General features: G+C 37.9%; 3 protein-coding genes across 7 annotated transcripts, besides 1 other annotated feature; 1 reads left to right on the top strand and 2 right to left on the bottom strand.

Annotated features, from left to right (window-relative positions):
• Nucleotides 1-50: part of a mobile genetic element that runs on past the window's edge.
• A 21-nt stretch (nt 51-71) lies between these two features.
• Nucleotides 72-3,508, bottom strand: CG32112 (uncharacterized protein). 4 transcript variants are annotated; one of them, NM_001274850.1, is made up of 8 exons: nt 3,426-3,508; nt 3,277-3,365; nt 2,054-2,321; nt 1,601-1,713; nt 1,400-1,538; nt 1,249-1,338; nt 480-1,189; nt 72-417 (listed from the first exon to the last, which is right to left on the bottom strand). In NM_001274850.1, the coding sequence occupies exons 2-8, from the start codon at nt 3,363-3,365 to the stop codon at nt 294-296; spliced, it is 1,533 nt and encodes a 510-aa protein (NP_001261779.1). In that variant the 5' UTR covers nt 3,426-3,508; the 3' UTR covers nt 72-293. The 4 variants fall into 4 exon arrangements, with proteins under 4 accessions (NP_001261779.1, NP_729819.3, NP_729820.2 ...); NM_168506.2 differs by lacking the exon at nt 3,426-3,508 and adding an exon at nt 2,576-2,631 and having other exon boundaries at nt 3,277-3,421; NM_168507.2 differs by lacking the exon at nt 3,426-3,508 and having other exon boundaries at nt 3,277-3,421.
• Nucleotides 3,509-3,657: 149 nt separating this feature from the next.
• On the bottom strand, nt 3,658-10,281 carry Ptp69D (Protein tyrosine phosphatase 69D). Of its 2 annotated transcripts, none has more exons than NM_079324.3 (12): nt 9,977-10,281; nt 9,066-9,168; nt 7,130-8,973; nt 6,825-7,070; nt 6,523-6,766; nt 5,560-6,454; nt 5,354-5,500; nt 5,187-5,297; nt 4,938-5,117; nt 4,566-4,873; nt 4,369-4,504; nt 3,658-4,306 (listed from the first exon to the last, which is right to left on the bottom strand). In NM_079324.3, the coding sequence occupies exons 1-12, from the start codon at nt 10,071-10,073 to the stop codon at nt 4,229-4,231; spliced, it is 4,389 nt and encodes a 1,462-aa protein (NP_524048.2). In that variant the 5' UTR covers nt 10,074-10,281; the 3' UTR covers nt 3,658-4,228. The 2 variants fall into 2 exon arrangements, with proteins under 2 accessions (NP_524048.2, NP_788502.1); NM_176324.2 differs by having other exon boundaries at nt 5,560-6,451.
• Nucleotides 10,282-10,614: 333 nt separating this feature from the next.
• On the top strand, nt 10,615-11,862 carry SmD1 (Small ribonucleoprotein particle protein SmD1). The gene is made up of 2 exons (NM_080035.3): nt 10,615-10,723; nt 11,243-11,862. Exons 1-2 carry the CDS (start codon nt 10,710-10,712, stop codon nt 11,601-11,603), a joined length of 375 nt encoding a protein of 124 aa, NP_524774.1. The 5' UTR covers nt 10,615-10,709; the 3' UTR covers nt 11,604-11,862.
• Nucleotides 11,863-18,819: the final 6,957 nt, after the last annotated feature.

The following is an 18,819-nucleotide window of genomic DNA, read 5'->3' as shown; positions in this document are numbered from 1 at the left end:
TTTATTTCAGTTTCCCGGCTATAGGATACCCCTTACTCAGCTGGTACGAAAGAAGAAAAGACTATTTTTTTAGATAGCTCACTAGCTCACTGGCGTTTATATTTATTGTCGATTGTGGTCGTTTTGGTGGGCGTGGTAATATAAATTAGAAAATATATGGGGAACCAGTTTCCATTCCAAATCAAGAAAACTGTACTCCTTCCCAAGTAAAATACCTAATTATGTACAATTTACTAGACTTTTCTTTAAATGGCAACATATTCATCATTATGTTTTGATATGCTAACTTATATTTACTGAATATTTTTGTCATATCTCTTTATCAACTGCTCATAGGTTATATCACATTTCAGGCCCTCGCCCACGTCATTCTCATAGATTTTCTTTGCCCGCTCGAAAGCCTCAATAATGCAGGATCTGAAAAGAAAAGTGATCTATTATAATTTTATTTAAATTTATAAAGAAAACTTTATGCCCACCTAAATAGCTTCTGATGCAGAACGTAGGCGCTCACATGGCCGGCATCCAAGTAACGTACTTCTGCTCCTGGCCATATTTCCTCCAGACTGGAACACCCCTCCCGCGGCACATAGGCATCATCTTTGGCACATACCGCAATTATCAGGGAGGTGTCGAAGGGAACCGAAAAGTTCTTCAGGTGGGTGCACTCGTCCATCATGCCGCGCATGAACTGCAACGCCTCACGTTCCCACCAGTTCGTCTTGGTTATGTCTATTTTATCGGTTTTGCTCTGCGCAGACAGGGGCAGAATGAATTTCATGAGGTTGGTCAACGTTGAGCCTGAATCCTTCGATGTTTCCTCCGTTTCGATGGCCACCTTTTGGCTAAGCGCGTCCTTGGCATCAATGGTCAGATTCTCGGAGTCAAGTTTGGTGTTCTTCAAGGACTTGGATAGGAATATGGAACTGTCTTCTTGGGGGCAAATGCCCTGCGTCTCGTACTTATCCCCACATGTGTTACTGTTTTCGGTTGCGTGGATCTTTCTCGTATCGCTGATATCCTCCTTCAGCTCTTGCAGGGATTGATTAAAGTTCTGTATGAAGCTTTGGCCCGCGGAAAACGCATCATCGATCACAGTAACCATTTTGGATAGCCGTTCTCTGTACTGTCCATCCGAGAAATACTGCGTTTCCAACATATCCCAGTTGATGGACTGGCTCATGACACCCTGTAACACATGGAATAATGCAATTTCAATTTGATATTCCATGCTATAGCAGCACCTACAGTTGTAAAAACAGCGGAGGCGGTGGACCAGGATAGACATGGCACAAGTACCAGTGGTTTTGGCCAATTTGTAGCGGCCAGTGATGCCATCTAAACGAAAAGGATTATTGTTGACAATCCCCTTAATGGTTATTAATCAATTTAAACTCACATGACCGCCCATTGACAATCCTGTGACGCCTAGTGGTCCAAAGCCATTCCTTTCGCACCAGTGAAAGAGAACCAGGCATTCCAGGATGAGGCAGCCGCCCATCACAAAGATATCAGACACATTGTGCAGGTTGGAACGCCTAAAATAATTAATGTATTATTATTATTATACATAAAATACATCTAAACTATTCAGACTTACGTTTGGTTGTTTGGTTTTCTTAAGCCATAGAAAGGATTCTCCAGTATTATGGATCCTATATTGGCGTCCTTTAGCAGAGGTTTCGCAATGAAATTTCGTCTACGCCAAAAGAACTGCAATATTTGAAAATTTGCCATTTAAATATGTGCGTTTTAATGTACTATTATGAACTTATGGCTGAAAATGGTCCCAAACAAAATTGTTTTCTATGTGGGTATCGAAAGAGTTGAGCAAATTACGAACAAATGGGCTTGAAAATCATGGAAAACAAATTAAATATAAAGGTAAAGTTGGGCTCTAAAACTGGCTTGGTAAAAGTAAAACAATATCTATTTTGGTGGGACCCACTTTTAGCTAAATGCTGATAGATAGGCCTGGCGTCTGGCCTCTATTGAAAGTAAACAGACATTAATCTCGGAATTTGGACGACGGATCTCGCTCGATGGTACTCACATGATCACCCGTTCCGGCCAGATGAATGCATATGGGCTTGTGCTTTTCGTTTTTCCACTTATTGGGGATCAAGAGCTGAAAGTGCGCCTGCTGCGACTCCTCGGGCACAACTCCGGGCATGTGCAGCTCCATGGGCGTCTTAAATTGGCCCTCTATCAGCGTGCTTTCCGCACCGATTTCTTTCTTCGTTATCTCCACCGGATAATCGCGGGGCACGAGCTTGAAACATGACTCCCTACTGGATATTACTTTTCGGAACTGAAATACTCTGAAATAATGGTCGTCAGAGGCAAAGGCAATTAATTTGGGCACAAACACTCCAATTGTACAAAAAATATGTAGAAAAATCGAAAAAATATGATGAGCACTTTTGGGGAGCAAAAAAATAAGTTTTATGTGAATGATTGAACTTCAGGGATAATTAATACTTTTTAAGCTTTAGTTGTTGAAAGCAAGTTGCCAATTAAAAAAATTATCTGTTCATATCGATCCTAACTTGCTTAGGGTATATTTCCCACTAACCTGTACGGAGGAATCTAAAATCGTGGTCAAGTCCAGTGTCCACTGGTGGAAGGGCACTGTAATGCAGATTAATGTCATCTTGAAACGATAAAAATAAATAATCTACGTACTTAGGTTGCATAAAAAACTCATGTTTCTAACAAAGAATTCAATTAACTTAAGAACCACATCGTTTTTAATAACATAAATTCATTTCTCGATGATATAACAGAAAATGTTGACCTGAAGTTCAATAGGTTTCCAAATTAGTAAGACCAAGATGAACTTTGTTAATTATCGGATGGTAATTTGTGACTATGAGGAATTTAGATAATATAGAGCATATATTAAGATAAGATGACCCTTTCAAGTAAGTAAAACTAAATTTGTAAGTAATTTTTTAATAAGTTAGTAAAGCCGTGAATAGGGACATGCACATCTAGTTGCCTTTGAAAGAGGAAAAAGCAAATATATATTTAATTAATAAGTCAAACTATATTTTATTATTATTCAAAGGCACTTGTTTAAAAGAAAGCCCACCGAAACCATTAAAGATCTTGTAAACTAAAAGGACAAGAGTTTTCCCTTGCCCGCCGATTAACGGTAATTTAAATAACCTAGAGGAAATTGAATTGAAATTGAAATCATAATAGTATTACGTAAAGAATCCGTATGGGGAGCACTTATTTTTCGCCATTCTCCGTTTTCAATGAAAAACTCACTTGCGCAGGTTTTCCGGCTTGCCCCATCCCTTTTCGAAGAACCTCGTTATCAGCATGCGGCGATATATGCTATCTAGTTTACTCGGCATCTTCGGAAAATGGCAAATGGGGCTTCTTGTTTTGCCAAAATAATAATAAACAATACGTACGGTAGGGATGGTAAAACGTTTATTGCACTATCGATAACTGCGTAGAAACTTCCATGGTGATAAGACTTCCAATTTTAAAAACTGACAAAAATTTCGGATTATTAATTTTTGCAATGTCTACTAATCTGAAAACTAGTATAAAAAAAATAATAAAATACGAAATCGGTTTTGGTTTCTATGTCAGGTTGGTATATCATATTTATCGACTTATCGATTTGAAACAATGGTATGTGAAACAATTCAAATCTGCTTATTTTTATTTTATTAAAAATAAATTGTAGTACTTATAATTTATCAATACACATAAAGGAATACGGAAAAACGATAAATACATTTACTTAATTTTATGGATTTTTTGTCCCATATTTACAAAATGAAAAGTGTAATATTAAATACGTTCATAATGAAGTCATTTTTACAAACTGATAAGTGAAATATTCAAAACTATTATAAGAAAATTCGAAAACCATTAATCCACACAACCAAAAAGAATGTAAACCACACTTATCAAGCTCATAAAAAGTACAATTCTTATTCTCAGTTTTTATTACATTGTATCTTATAAAATATGTTACTTATTTTCCTTTGGTAGTTTTATCAATACGATACGTATACACTACATTTATATTTGTATGTATATTATGTGTCGGGCAAACGTAATTCGTTAAAAAAATTACGCTTGCTCTTGTAAATACTTTATTAAAAGATTTTATAAATATACAAATAATTTATCATAGCACATTTGATGCATTGATGTTCCAACACGTGCATTCTGTACTCGTATAAGTATATACATATCTAACTTAATCCAATGTTGACTCGGCTATGTGATGTAAGTCTGAATAATTAATTATTGCGCGATGTAGGAACTCGTATTGTGCCTAGAAACCATATAAACATCTAATTAATGCATTGACAATAAAATATAAACAAATTCACTTACGTATGAGTTGATAAGTCCCGTTCGCTGAGATCGTAATTTCCTTGTTGTGGCACAGATGTCGACACACTTCTCCAGCCTCAGATGCTGGACCAAAATACACATGGCGACGAAAATGGAACTTCGATCGGTTCCCAGGCTGCAAATAATTTATAATTGATTAATCCGTCAAGTGCATGAATCAAAGCATCGCCGCATACCTGCAATGAACTGTGAGTGGAGATCGACAACCAGAATTCTTGTTGTTCTTATAATGGTTGTATGCTTGATCTACAAGTTCTATAATGCCACGGCAGACTTCAGGAACTTCTCCGTCCACGGTGGGCCAACCATTGTATTGAAATTGTGTGACTTTCAGCGTATCGTCTATTTTGCAATTCGTAACATAAAATTCGCGGCGAGTATAGTATGGACAACTTTCGCTGTGCACGTATTTCACGAGTATGTGATCGTATTGAACCTCATCATCTGCCCAGTATCGCGGGCATTTCCTGGGACCATCTCCGATCTGCAATGCAATTAAAGCACTCAGTTGAATGGGAAACCAATAAAGTAGAGAGGGCACTACTCACTTCGGATATCATGACGAGGGTGGTAACACTCTGTTCCGAGATCATTCGCCAGAAGTCTCCTATAGTGTTTTCAAGTGGATCCTGGGCAATGATGAAGGTTTCGCTATTATCATAGCCCTCTATGAATGATGCGTTAATGTAAGTTGAGTTTTCCCGCATCGGAAGTGGTGTTAGTATAACCTTTAATTGCACAAAAACATTCACAAACATTAAACACAGTTCGCATAAAAGTTAGCCACTATTACTTACTCTGTTGCGATCGTAGGGTATAATCTCTTGACTTCTGTTCTTCATATTGTTCTCCTCGTTTTCGCCCACACTACATGATTTACTTATCTCATCTGCTGTGGCCAGTAGTTTCTGAAATAAATAGTAATAAGCAAAACGCCTGCAAGTAGATAACAAACTATACAAACCTCGAATTCCACTTCCAATTTGCATTTACCCTCGTTGGGTTTCCGCTTAAGAGATTCAATTGCAGAAGCCATTGTATCAATGCAAATATCCGTGTTTCCAAAGGTTCCAGTATCTAATAAAGCCCGGTAAAGAAAGATGTATTGTTTCTGCAAGCAAAAAGAAAGTTATTACAGCAACTACGAGTGGAATTTCCATATCTACGCACCAGAGATTGGACTAAAAAATTTCGTTGGTGTCGTAGATCACACACTGTGTTGTAAATGGACACCGAGTCTTCTTCCTCCAGCTGTTGGATTAGGGAATCTAAAGCCACCAGGGTTCCGGTTCTACCCACACCAGCACTGCAATGCACTAAAATTGGACCCCTTTGCAGGGAGTAGACGGAATTGATTTGACGTATGAATTTGATGATGCCATGTGGATGCTCTGGTGCCATGAAGTCCTTCCACGTTAGGTAGTGGTATTGGGTGATTTGTCTACGGTCCTCCTCCTCGCCGACATTGGCTTTGTTCTTGGAAACGTTCAGGGTACGTTCAATATAATCACCAGTCTTACGTTCTTGTGCAAATTTCACTAAAATATCTCCGAACTGTTTCGTATCAAATACTTTTTCTGGCCAATATTTCGCGCACTTGGCCTTGTTATATTCCTCCAAATTTGTAAGCATCACAATTATTTCTAGATGTTGTTCCCAAATCATTCGCCAAAAATCATCGATGGTACTTTCCATTGGACCCTGTGCACAGATAAACTTCTTTCTCTCCTTGTAGCCAATTACGAAGTTAGCATTGATGTAGTCCGTAGTTTGCAGGCCATTGATGACAGCCAACTTTACGCGCGTCTGATCGTAAGCCTTTATATCGGGATACCTGTTCTTGCAGGCGTTCTCCTTTAAATCACTGTTTTTAGTTGTCCGATCGCTAAAGCGATTTGGCAGCATCTCATATTCCCGCAGAAATCCGTAGTCAGTGTCCTTATGTCGGTTCTTGTAGGCGTTTTCTAAATCTAATCTGTGAATGGGGCCAGCGTCGAATCCTTTGTGATTTCCGGAAGTTATAAAATGACTGTGGTTGTGATTTCGTCGACCGAACAATGCCCTGCTTGATGTGAAGAAACAATTGAATATTAATTGAAATCACATCAAGAAGATCAAACAATTACTAGTTACCTCAAAGAATCTCTTAGTGTTAAAGTGTCTTCGCCCTGCAGTTCATTCTTGGTTTTCTTGTGATGGAAAACCCACAGCACAATAAATACAAGTATGACACCAAGTAATACGGCTCCAGCCTTGACCCCAATGCTTAGGTAGTAGTCCATATTGTTCAAGGATTGGATGGGTTCAGCTTCAGTCGCCGGAGTAATTATATCAAAGTATTTGCTATAAGCCATCAGGGCATTGTTTCGATCCCGAACTGAGGAAAATAAACATGATATTACCATTTTGCTTTCAAAAAATCAATCATTACGCACCTATTATCTCTAGGAATCCGGTGTAGTTGGAGTTAATATCTATCTCACCATCGAAGACATCTCGACTAGAATCGTGGAGTGGCACATTTGGGTTGACGGCGCTTAGAATTGGATTCTCATCGCTGGTCACCGCGTTTCTTTTATCCCTTAACTTACTTTCTAAGATTTTCAGAGCATGCTCTGTTAAGTTTGCTCCTTTGATCAAGTTGTCCTTCTCCGACAAAATGGGCAGTTCAGAATCGGAATCTAAAGAAAAGCACATTAGTTTCAAATAAAAAAAAATAAATAAAGTTTATATTAATTACTTGATAGTGAACCTTGTGGGGGTATGTGAATGATCTCGGGTTTCCTCAGAAATGGAGTACCCTCCAAGCATTTCCGACAAATTTCGTCGTTGTCGCGGATTATATCGTTGTTCTCACTAAATCTCTTTTCATCGCCCAAGAATATTTCCGGCCTAAAGTACTTGCTACTTATCATTTCCGCTATATATGCACTACTTCTAGTCACGTTATCGCTGTGAACCTCCTGATATGTGGCGATGTTTAGCTTCTCCGGGTCCGGCAATTCCTTGTTGTCATTGTTAATTCTAACTAGATACAATCTATAGCAGCATATGGGCCCATTGCGTTCGCTGATCTTCGGTAGATACAACTTGAGAACGTACTTGGAGTCCAGGTTCACCTTTGACCACATGGTACGGCCAATGGCATCCGGCGTGGAGACGGGCATTAGACAACTTCCGGTGGCCGGTTCGCCGTTCTTCTTGTGCCGCGTTATGGCAGACACCGTCACCGTGTAGTTTGTGTTCGGGCTAACACTTTCGTAGAGGGTCTTGTGATGGGGTTCATCGATTCTTCGAATCTTTGGTCCCCACATCTCTCTATCCACTGTGCTCATGGGATTGCCCAGCAAGTGAATTAAATATGACACAACCTTGCCGTTTGGCGTCTTGGGAACGTCCCAGTTAATGGCGATGGAGTTGCCTCTCGTGACGTTGTCATGATGACACTGTATGCTCAAGTTGGTGGGTTTTGTTGCCACGCCGTCCATCGTTGTGCCGTTCACGTTTTCGGACCATGGTCCACAAGTCTTGGTTAGATCACTACATGCCCTTACCCTAAATTCGTAGTCTGTGGCGGTCTTAAGCTTATCAAACATGTATGGCAAGTTTCGAGAATTCTGCTGGTAAATGGCCTCTTCGATCACTTTGGGCACCTCGCCCGATTCGGAGACAATCAGTTCGTAGTATTGTATATAATCAATGAGATCTGGCGGCGGTGGATTCCAGCCAATCGTTATCGTGGACGCCGTGCTGCCGGTGGTCTCGACTTTTGGTATAAATATGGGATCATAACTAAGCGTGGTGATTCCCTGGGGATACTGGGTGGGTTGGCCATTGCCAATCGAGTTCTTTCCCACGATTCTTAAAAAATAGGTTGTGTTCGGCTTGAAATGGTCCAGAATATACGATGTATGGCTGCCGTTAATAAAGTCCTTATGATAAGTAAAAGTCGGTGTTCCAGCCTCCTGCAGAGTGATGAAGAACTTCTGAATTGGATCGTTGCCGTCGTTAACGGTCCAATTTAGGTATATTTTATTAGCACCAACTGCCTTGGCGAAATCAATGCTAACTTGTGGCACTTCCATTACGAAAAGGGTAATCTCTTTGGAGGTAATTTCGAGTCCGGTGTCATCGAAGACGGTGCACTTGTAGGTGCCATTCTCTTTCTTGTAAACTTCTGTGAATTCCAGGGTGAAGTTTAAGTGCGTATCGTTTAGCTTCGAAATGGACGAGAAGGTGTCCAGGAATTCAAACTGGCTGCCGTCCTTAAGCCACTTGAGGTTTCTATTAGTTGTCTCATTTTGTGGGTACATCTCGATCAAACAGTACAACATGACATCCTGCTTGATTTTTCTCTTAATCCTATCGGGGGTACTTTGCAGGACTTTGGATGGAAGGTATGGCCTAACTTGGAATTCAGTCGAATGGTTTTGCCCCGTTTGGGCTGTGCATGTGTAGTTCCCCGAGTCCTTTATATTGACATCGAGAAGCGCCAGGACATTCTTATACTTGATGAAGTCTTGACTATCGTTGTTTTCACTGCCATCGTCGTTGGATTTCAATGGCTCAGTTCTTATTTTATATCTGAAAAGATCGAAAAATGATCAGATTATTATGTTATTCCATCTTTATGGGGGCAGAAATATTTTTAGATGCTTGTGCAATAAGTTACTAACCTTGTATGGTTTTTATTAATAGTTTGGTTGCCCAGCTTCCATGCTACTGCTTCGTTTTCAGATGCGCACTCTAGAGATACGTTTTTACCTATTTCTGCCCACTCTGTAAATAAATTTCATTAAAATAATTATCAGTTTTGTATATAGACGTAATTATAGAAATTACACCGATCTAGTAGCAACATGCTTCTGTCAGCCTAAAAATATGTTAGACTTAAAATATATCTTCCTGATTAATGGTTGTGTATATTTAAATCTGATTATAGCTTCCGGGTTTTATGCGATTTAGTAAAATATTCAAATTAGAACTATATTGAAGGAAAATTTCTTATTTAACTTTCCTATTAAATTTTAAGTTTTATGATGGACACCAAGAAAGGTTTTTCTGGATGGGCGGTAAAAGCCAGACATAAAAATGAAACTACACCCACAATATTGGCCATAAAACTCGCGGTAGTAATCCGGCGTAATTTCGGAATCAACACGTATTTAGCTGAAGAAATATTACAAATATATATATATGTGATTATATTTCAGATAAATCAGATAGATGTACATAAGTATGTACGCAGAAACATAAAACGTATGTATGTACCGGGAAGTGTGTACATATGTATGCGCGACTACTTTTGTTTAGCCCCAATTGAAATCTCACCCCATCGCCGTAATCTTTGGGCGTTACCGACATAGTTCGAGTGCTACTGTATCTAAGAACTATACAACCGTCTTGTTAACCACCATATCAAATGATAATTCCAGTTTCCAACTTAATGTAAAACACTCCATTCACATTTGCAAAAACAACACAAAAAAAAAATGAGACATTGCAATTTGTTGACACCCACAAACGGTTCTTGATGTACGTATGTATGTACCAATTATGATGTTCGTCTGAGTTTTTGAAACATTACCTTGTTTCACAGATCCTTGCACACATATCGCACAAAGGAAAATATATGCAAGAATTATATTTAATAGCATCGACATGCGTCGGTAGAGTAACGCCATGGCTTGCTAATTTCTCACTCCGAGCCGGATAAATACATATGTCAAAAATTATATTCGATGTCTGCGTTGAGTTAAAAAGCTCTACTGCGTTGAACTAATGTCGCGGCGAGTGCAAAACACCGACAAATGTGTTTTATTAAAAACCAGTTAATAGACGGCGACCGCGAATAAGTATTAATCGTTATTTTCTTAACACTGGATTGTTTTTTTTTCGCGATATGCGGCGTTATCGATAAGTCAGTCGAATATGTACCCTTGGCTGCGGTTACCAAGGGATTTGGAACAACTGAATTGGAATATAATCGTATATTATAATAATATAATCGTAATCGTATTTATTAACATGAGTAATTAATAAGACACAAGTATTTATTTATAGAGCAGTATGACATTAATTGTTACTTAATTGTTGCAAATTTATAATTTATTTCTGGAATGCATTAATTCATTTATTACTTCATATTCACTTTTATTACGATTCCGTTTGGTAGCCGATATATTTTACAATACCAATGAGCGTTGCTATCTTAGCACACGATACAACAGTTCACCGCAACCACCAAATTCCAAGTAAACTAGCCGGCATTGTTTGTGCGCGTTTTTTTTTGCAGAAAACCACCAAAAACACATAAAAACATGAAATTAGTAAGGTATGTTATGCGTCATTTACCTAAACTAAAACTAAACTTGTTAGCAATGCGTGCAGTATAGTTTCATTCAGTTTTTGAGTTCTGCGATTCTGCACACATGTATGCATGCAAAAGCGATGCTCCCATTTGTTGTTTTTGTACACAAAATTTAATTTAATACGAATGTTGTTTTGATCTGTTATTATAATAGTTTTCCATTATTTACTTGTATCTGGTAACAATTCTTGCACTTTAAGTAGCATTTTGCATAACTATATTCAATGCAATCAACGCTCTTAATCCAAGGCCACCAAATACAAGCTACCTTTAAATTCGTACTAATTTGCTAAAAGTAAAGGCTCTACTAAGTATATTTCATCATAAAGGCTGCTTGCATACACCTTATTGTATCTCATTTTTCAATCACCCAATAAGATATTTGTTTCTACCTATAATAGCCTTGCATCTCTGAAATGCTGCATCTTTGCAACAGGGATTTCCTTAATTTCGTTTACTAATCTTCCCGTTGATGCATTACAGATTCCTTATGAAGCTAAGTCACGAGACCGTGACCATCGAACTGAAGAACGGCACCCAGATCCACGGCACCATTACCGGCGTGGATGTGGCCATGAACACTCACCTGAAGAGCGTTCGGATGACGATCAAGAACCGGGATCCCGTCCACCTGGAGACGCTGAGCATTCGCGGCAACAACATCAGATACTTTATACTGCCGGACAGCCTGCCGCTGGAGACGCTCCTCATCGACGACACCCCGAAGTCGAAGACAAAAAAGAAGGACAGCGGCCGCGTGGGAAATCGCGGCAGGGGCAGAGGCGCCCGCGGACGAGGTGGTCCACGGGGTCGCGGAAGGGGCCGAGCTTCAGGCCGACGTTAATCTTTGTAACAGCTACATCTAATAAACAATATTCGATAAATATAGAATATAAATATTCTTTGGATAAATCCACACTGTATGCATTTACTATGTACGAACAACTGACAAATGTCTTCAGCTAGTAAAGAAACTCCATCTGAATATGTATATTGTTAAAAATCACTCTGTGTAGTAGCTCAGGAAAAATGTGTTTACTTGGCAACAAATTGAAAGAAGACTCCCGCCATTAAATTATGATTAAAAATGTTTGAAAGTTTGTAAAAACGCTTTTTTATACTTTTAATTGTTTTTGGACGCACAAAATGTCTTTCAAATGTTCAACAATAGTAGGAGAAAACTGTGTTACTTAAGCTAGGCTATAGATTCAAATATATTTACTACTGCCATTAGGATGCGTGGTGAACAATGAAACAAACGACAATGTTAAACCCATGAAATGGGCATCGCCTTAAAACTGGTTAACTTAAGAGATTCTACTTTAAGTAACGGATTGGAAAACATATCAAAAGAAACAATAGATATAGGGATAATGGAGTAACCCTCACTTTAAAACCCATTATTAAGGACAAAAAAATATAAGTGATTTGTTTAAGTTTTCAAAGGCAGGTTGAACCGGTTCCGATAATATATCGAAATGTCAAATTGTGGAACTTGCTCCGATCAATTATCGCTATTCGGGTTCGGATACCCGCTAAAAGTAAGGCGCCAATTTTAAATCTTAAAATTTAAATTAGGAATGTCTTTTGATAACACAATTTTTTATTTTATATTTTTAACTCAAGTTCACAATTGCTCAAGCTTCACAGCTCTATTGCTTTCCTTTGAAGTCTGGTCAGAGCCGGGAATTTGTATATATTTGTTCGTTTATGGTTTAATTGAGAATGTGATTTTGGCTGCAGCTGTTGTTGCTTTGCTTTGCATACTAAGTTTGTTTGTTTAATAATCGTGCACCATATATATACATATATATATACACTTGACGGTTATTGGATCTCTGCAGTGTTAGGATTGTTAAAAGTCGTAACTTATCGTAATTTATGCTTTTGATGAACATCATTTGAGGGATAACATACAACTATGACACAGGTAAATATTTAAAAATTAAAATTTTTTTCCACAATGTTATATTTTCGGTTACCTTAGTGCCTATATAATTGCTTTGTTTGCATTCAATCTGACTCAATTACCTTTTCTGTATCTTTTTCTGCAACCGTTTATTTGATATCAATATATTAACTTTAGCCATTCCTTTTGAGCTTAGTGCTTCGGTTTTACCATTTTGATTTCTCTATTTGTTACCATTTATTCAACAATAATACAGCTACATTCGATTTGCATTCAAGCAGAAATGCAAAATGTTTGTGATGAAAGGATATCGAGTTTGTATGATGGATGTAGTAAGTCATGAAATCACGATAATCTAATTAAATCCATTAGCAGATATTCAGTCACCCTCGAAAAAGGGTTGAAAGTACTCGGCTGTAAGTTTACACCCTGCACAAATAAGGGTTAAAAAAATAAGGGGAAATTATTTGAAAGTATCTTCGGGCGATTAAATACATTTAAATTACGTTTAAATACATTTTATGTATTTTACTTATGTTTTGTTATGTTTATGTATTGCTAATGCTTAATGAAAAAGGGTTTGTAAAAATAAAAAGAAGCAAAGGTACTTGGACATAATAATTTTTAATTTGCTTAATAACGCTTTTTTAGAAATCCTGTCAACATTCGGAATTCAACGGATTATCAAGGAATAAAATTCAAAATCAAACATGGTATAATTAATAATCTTCTTTGCAATTAGACCTTAAAAACAAATAATGTATACAAAATATATAAATTTGTATTTCTGGCAAGACGAATATTAACAAAATAATAATATCAGAACCAGAATTATTAATGGGTCGTATTTAAATAAAAAGAATTTATGTTTATATAGACTATATTTAGGGCATTGAAATATTTGGGATACCTTCCCGAAAAGATTGTTTTAAGCCAAACTTCATTAGTAGAGAAAACTTGAAAATACTTGAATATACTTACTAATTTGCGACATACGGTGGAAAAAAGTTTGCGACAATCCAAGGAACTAACTTTAAGTCGAAATTATACACAGTAATTGATAAGCGAAAATTGAGAACAGCAATAGCCGTGGTTGGAACACCTGCCCAAATAATTTCGGATCAAAAAAGCTCAACGTTTTTAAAAGCGTCAATGAATGCGGAAGTTCGATTTTGTTATCCTCAAACAACTTTGAAGATTTTCAAATTCTGTGCAATCGATTGTCTCGACTTGTATATAAATAAAATATTTGCAGCTGATTTGCTCAAAGACTTTCTGATAAAAGAAAAATATGGGCATGAGTTGTGTATTTCTGATTTTTAACAAAAGCAACTTTTGTAATCCAAAACTTTAGAATCCTTTGCTGAAGTGTCATAAATCACAGCATCAAATTAGTGCGATGTAAAATTTATCGACAAAGGTAATGGACTTGGGACGACTCACATTTAACTATGCAGTTAAGTAATGATGCTTCGGGATGAAACAATGCCGATTCGCAATTTAGTGCCTGTGTATTCGCATGTGAAAGTTTGTATCGCCTCCTTGTCTTTTTCGTATGGCGAAAAGTCGAGGTCCTTAGACTAAATGAGGCAGGGCAAACAGGTTCAGCGCCAATTCATTGATGAGCAAAACATGTTCCTCCAGAAGGAACCATCAATATCAATCGAAAATGCATGCCGCGGCCTGATCAAAATAAATTATAAAACAAAAAGGGCCGCGCTCCGCATTGGGTTTGCCATAAAACGAATCGCAAAATTAACAAGATAAGCATCTGCTTAAGATAGGAGAGAAAATAAAATAAAATCCACTGGGTACAACCAAATTAATTTTGACATAATGTCAGACAAACAAATGTTTGCACTTAAGCAGACAGTGCCTTTGTCAAGTATGTATCTTCCTTCTGCAGTCCGAAACTCTCAGCTCTGAAGTGGAATGTGCTGCAGTGTGTTTGTCTAGACCTGGATACAAACACTGAGTTTTGATGCTCAATCTGCGATATAAATCTTTGTTTACTTGGAATAATAAATGATGTTAGTGTGTCCCTTCAGCTGTACTTATTATCTTTTAATGATATTTGCCACTCTGTTTGCTCTTCAACTGCAGATAACCAATCTTCAGTGCAGGAATCTTGCATCATTATATCACATCTTTAATTGAACTATTGCCAACTATTTATTAGATATATAAGTGCAAAATATACGAGCAATTTTTGTTTGTTAACAGCACACAAATCTAAATTTGCAGTGGAATTATCCTATGTATTATCCTATAATACATATCATCATAATAAATACATATATATTTAAAATTCTTTTCTAAATTCTTTTCTATAAAATGTCTTCTTTATCGTATATATAAATACAATATTTTATAAAAATGTACAATAAATTCATAATATATCGCGCAAAAGAAAACCCACTGTTCACAGGATGCTCCCCTATTTGAAAAATGTTTCCCTTTGCTGACGACGGTGTTATTCTAAGTTGGTGTCATAACTCAATCGCAGGATAATTCGCAGCAGGGTATGCCCACAGAGCCACCCACCGATGCGATATAAGTCCGTTCCCGGACAATCCATACCAAGTGTACTGCGAGCCCAGGCGAACTGAGCTGTGGAATCGAGAGCGGCTTTATTAAGGTAAACAAGGACCAACGCTCGCTGTTTTTGTTTGTCTTTGCATCACTGTCAGTGGTGCACTGAGCACTGAACACTGACTTTGACACGTTTTCCGACTTAATTTTAGTTTATTGCTTTTCGCGTGAGCCTTGTGGGAGTCGAGGGGCCGCCGTATCTGGCAGGACATATCCACGGAGCGACACGTGTTGCGGATGAGGACCATCCGCCGAAATGCACAGCCACATCGCCTAAATGCTGTGTAACTTTTTGTAGTCATCGGTTGACTTTTCCGGTTTGGCCTGCCTGCCAATGGATTCGGCCCAGTTCTTTGAACGTAAAATTGAGTCAGCCTCCGTTCGATATTCGCCCACCACTGCGATGATTTTCTGGGGTGTTCCTCCATGTTATAGGGGATGGGGTTGGCAACGTAGCAACTCCCCCAGTGAGCCCAGCGCTCTGTTTACCATTCTCACGCATGTGACTTCCAAATGACGGATTGAAGTAGGCAAATATTTGAACTGGAGCCACGGTTCCTGGTGCCCTTATTAGATAACCATGATTATAGCCAGTTCGCGCACGCGTTCGACTATTGCCCATTTTCACTGGCGATAATGTTAATTATTTTCGTAATATATTCATGCGTTTTTAACATTGCGATAAGGTGGAATGCAAATAGAAGCGATACTATTTTGATAACTTCAACAACTCAGCCTCGATGTTTGGCCAACCCTTCGTGCTGCTGATGAGATGGCTCAATTGAAAGCTTTAATTAAATTATGTTGGTATGCACAGAATATATGTATGTTTATTATAAATAATGAGAATTTTATGATTTTCACACCTGTAGCATTTTCAACAATCACTTACCTCCCTTTTAAAGTAAGTTATTTCTAAAATGAGCTGTTTCGCAAGCGATGAAAAGGAATATTAAATTTTTTGTAGATTTTATTACAATTTACACACTTGGTTTTTGGAACTTTAAACCATTTTAAATAAAAACCACTAGTTTGTTCTAATTTATGCCCTATTCATTCAGCAGCAAGCATCAGTAAAAAGCATCATAATTAATTTCAGTTTATTATACTTGTATTCCTACTCATTTCTAGCTTTATCACAAGTGGTCTTATATATTTTTACACATCGAGTGTACAAGCATGATGTGCACATGTAAATACGAGGGCAAATACAGAGTGGCAAGGACTCTTTTGAGCTTGTGGCAACAGACAGACAGGTTTCATTAAATTAATTAGCGTTCCGTTGGCAAATACTGCCAGCTGCATGGGCAACTCACTTGGCCATCCGGGTATCCGGGCATCCCGACTTTTGAATACGGAGCAGTGCGACACGGGAGCCACTTGATTTCACTGTGCCCTCAGACGGAAAATGATGTTTTCAGTTAAAACTCAAGACTTATGTAAACACTCGTTCGGGCTCGGGTTGTCCGCCATTTAAACTTAATGAATATTTGCGCCCTCGACTGCTGGCAAATAAACATCAACTGCTGGCATATCCCTTTGATCCTACAAATATGTAGGGATATATGTATGTATAAAATTTGCATTATATGTTAGTTTATCATATCGCGGAATGTTATTTGTATTTTATTAAAAACAAGCAAATACATAGTTGCACGATGAAGCTTAACCTGAAAGATACAAAAAAGGTACTATGAAAATAGATTGAGTGCTTAACAAGTTAATTGTATATGCTTATTTTACTTATACTACTTTTATTCCATATATATTAAAACAATGTTGAATATTGAAAAGTTAAAGAAAGTTATTTACTTAAACAGATAGATTTAGGTTTTAATCAAATATTGTTGAATTGCAATTTAATTATTTTAAATAATCTAAATTAAATTATTTAAAATAATCATTTTTGTTCCAAGTAGCTGTGTGGATAACACAATAATAATTATATCCAGCTGAAACGTTAAGATACCACATTAAAGCTTAACACAGAAGAGTTTATCTCCCACAATAAATTAAATTCAACCTCTGATTGTGCAACCTTCAGATACAAACGTATCTTTTTTTTTTTTAACGACACGAACAGAGAGCGGATGTTTAATGGGTGTTTACAAAAGACAGGCCGTCGAAGGAAGCCTCTATTGTGTGGAACAGCCATTGGGCAGAGATACTTATCTGGCGCGATATATACCAAGACGGAGTTCGTCCTTAGCCATCCATTTGGCACGCATCCGGTTGGTGACACTTACCCTTCGTTACCGTAATTAATTTCACTTTCAAGCCCCCGGTTCGCTTGTAAATATCTCGCCCAGACGAATTGCGACACGTGTATCACAGAAGCCGGATTTACTATAAACACGCACCGATCCGATCCCACATCCTATTCATATATATATATATATATAAATATATTGGTATGGTTCTGTCCCACATCCCTTGAAAATCTTTCGGGCGGTTCCATACTGCGAGTTAATTCGTTCGATGTGGTTATGAATTAGGCACAACTCATCATTTGCAGCACTGCAGCGAGGGCATCCTCGGGGGGTGTTCGTCCCGGGGAAATGCCCACCAGACAGACGATGATTGTGTTAACACCCCAATGGGTGGATGGCCATCCACCTCCGCAACCTTCGAAAGTAGCTGCGGGCTGTAACGGTAACAATATGGCAAACGGCACGTGTTTTAGGGCTCTCCAGCAGTGCTATTCATAACTTTTCGAACTCCGAGTTGAAACTGGCACCTCGAACCCTTTCAACACATCCGAGTTGAAAACTCGGGGGTATGGGAAAAATAATATTTGATTTTATGTTCGCATACCTTTCAAAACATTCGGCCAGCATGTTAAGTAGTGAAAGGTTATATCTTGCTATAAATAATAATAATATGTGCTAAAGGAATAATACTGCTATAAAATAAAATAAGGGGTGTTTCCCAACAAAAAAAAAAACTTTTTTAATCCCCTAAGGTATGCAATCAAATGTGGCACCTTTTAATATTATACTCACCCCTAATCCAAATGAACTCTTTCAAATGTTTTAATTATTACGATACTTAAATAAAGTACTAAGTATGTATTTCAATTTATTATGATATTTTTTAAATATTTACTTTACCGTAAAAATTTATGTTATAGCATTTTTTGTGGTGAGATACAAAATCGAATGATTCGCCTGAGATACTTCAACTCGTAACTTCCCTAACAGATTTCGTCTCTGCGTGAAAAATGTTTTAATAAGGCAAACAAAAGGGCACAGCATAAACATAATAATTATTTATTGTTTCTGCAATTGTAATAGGCTGTGTGCTGGGACCGATTGAAATCCGCCAGCGATTCAGATTCAGATACAGTATCGTGCAGAGCAGCAAACCCCGAAGCCGAAGTTCCGATGGCACAGCGGGCGCTAGTTGACTTTTGGTTCTGGATTCTGGGTTCTGGATTCTGAGTGCTGAGTGCTGAGTTCCCAACCCGGCACATCCTCATGCTCATACTCATCCTCATCCACGGAATCATCAGAGATCTGGTCCGCGAACATAACACAATGCTCTTTTGCTCTCGACTGGC

The sequence above is a fragment of the Drosophila melanogaster genome, chromosome 3L (genome assembly GCF_000001215.4).
Source record: "Drosophila melanogaster chromosome 3L".
NCBI classification, from domain to species: Eukaryota; Metazoa; Arthropoda; class Insecta; order Diptera; family Drosophilidae; genus Drosophila; species Drosophila melanogaster.
Note: the sequence above shows the minus strand (reverse complement) of the source record. Positions and strands in the feature narration are given on the sequence as shown.

Bases quoted from the DNA above. Each gene is read 5' to 3' on its own strand.
- CG32112 (NM_001274850.1), bottom strand. From the start codon at position 3,365: ATGCCGAGTAAACTAGATAGCATATATCGCCGCATGCTGATAACGAGG. The intron at 2,322-3,276 runs GTGAGTTTTTCA...CCATTATTTCAG, and splicing joins AAGCCGGAAAACCTGCGCAA to AGTATTTCAGTTCCGAAAAG. The intron at 1,190-1,248 runs GTAGGTGCTGCT...CATGTGTTACAG, and splicing joins CCTCCGCTGTTTTTACAACT to GGTGTCATGAGCCAGTCCAT.
- Ptp69D (NM_079324.3), bottom strand. From the start codon at position 10,073: ATGGCGTTACTCTACCGACGCATGTCGATGCTATTAAATATAATTCTT. The intron at 5,501-5,559 runs GTGCGTAGATAT...TTTTGCTTGCAG, and splicing joins ATTTTTTAGTCCAATCTCTG to AAACAATACATCTTTCTTTA. The intron at 5,118-5,186 runs GTAAGTAATAGT...GTGCAATTAAAG, and splicing joins TACCCTACGATCGCAACAGA to GTTATACTAACACCACTTCC.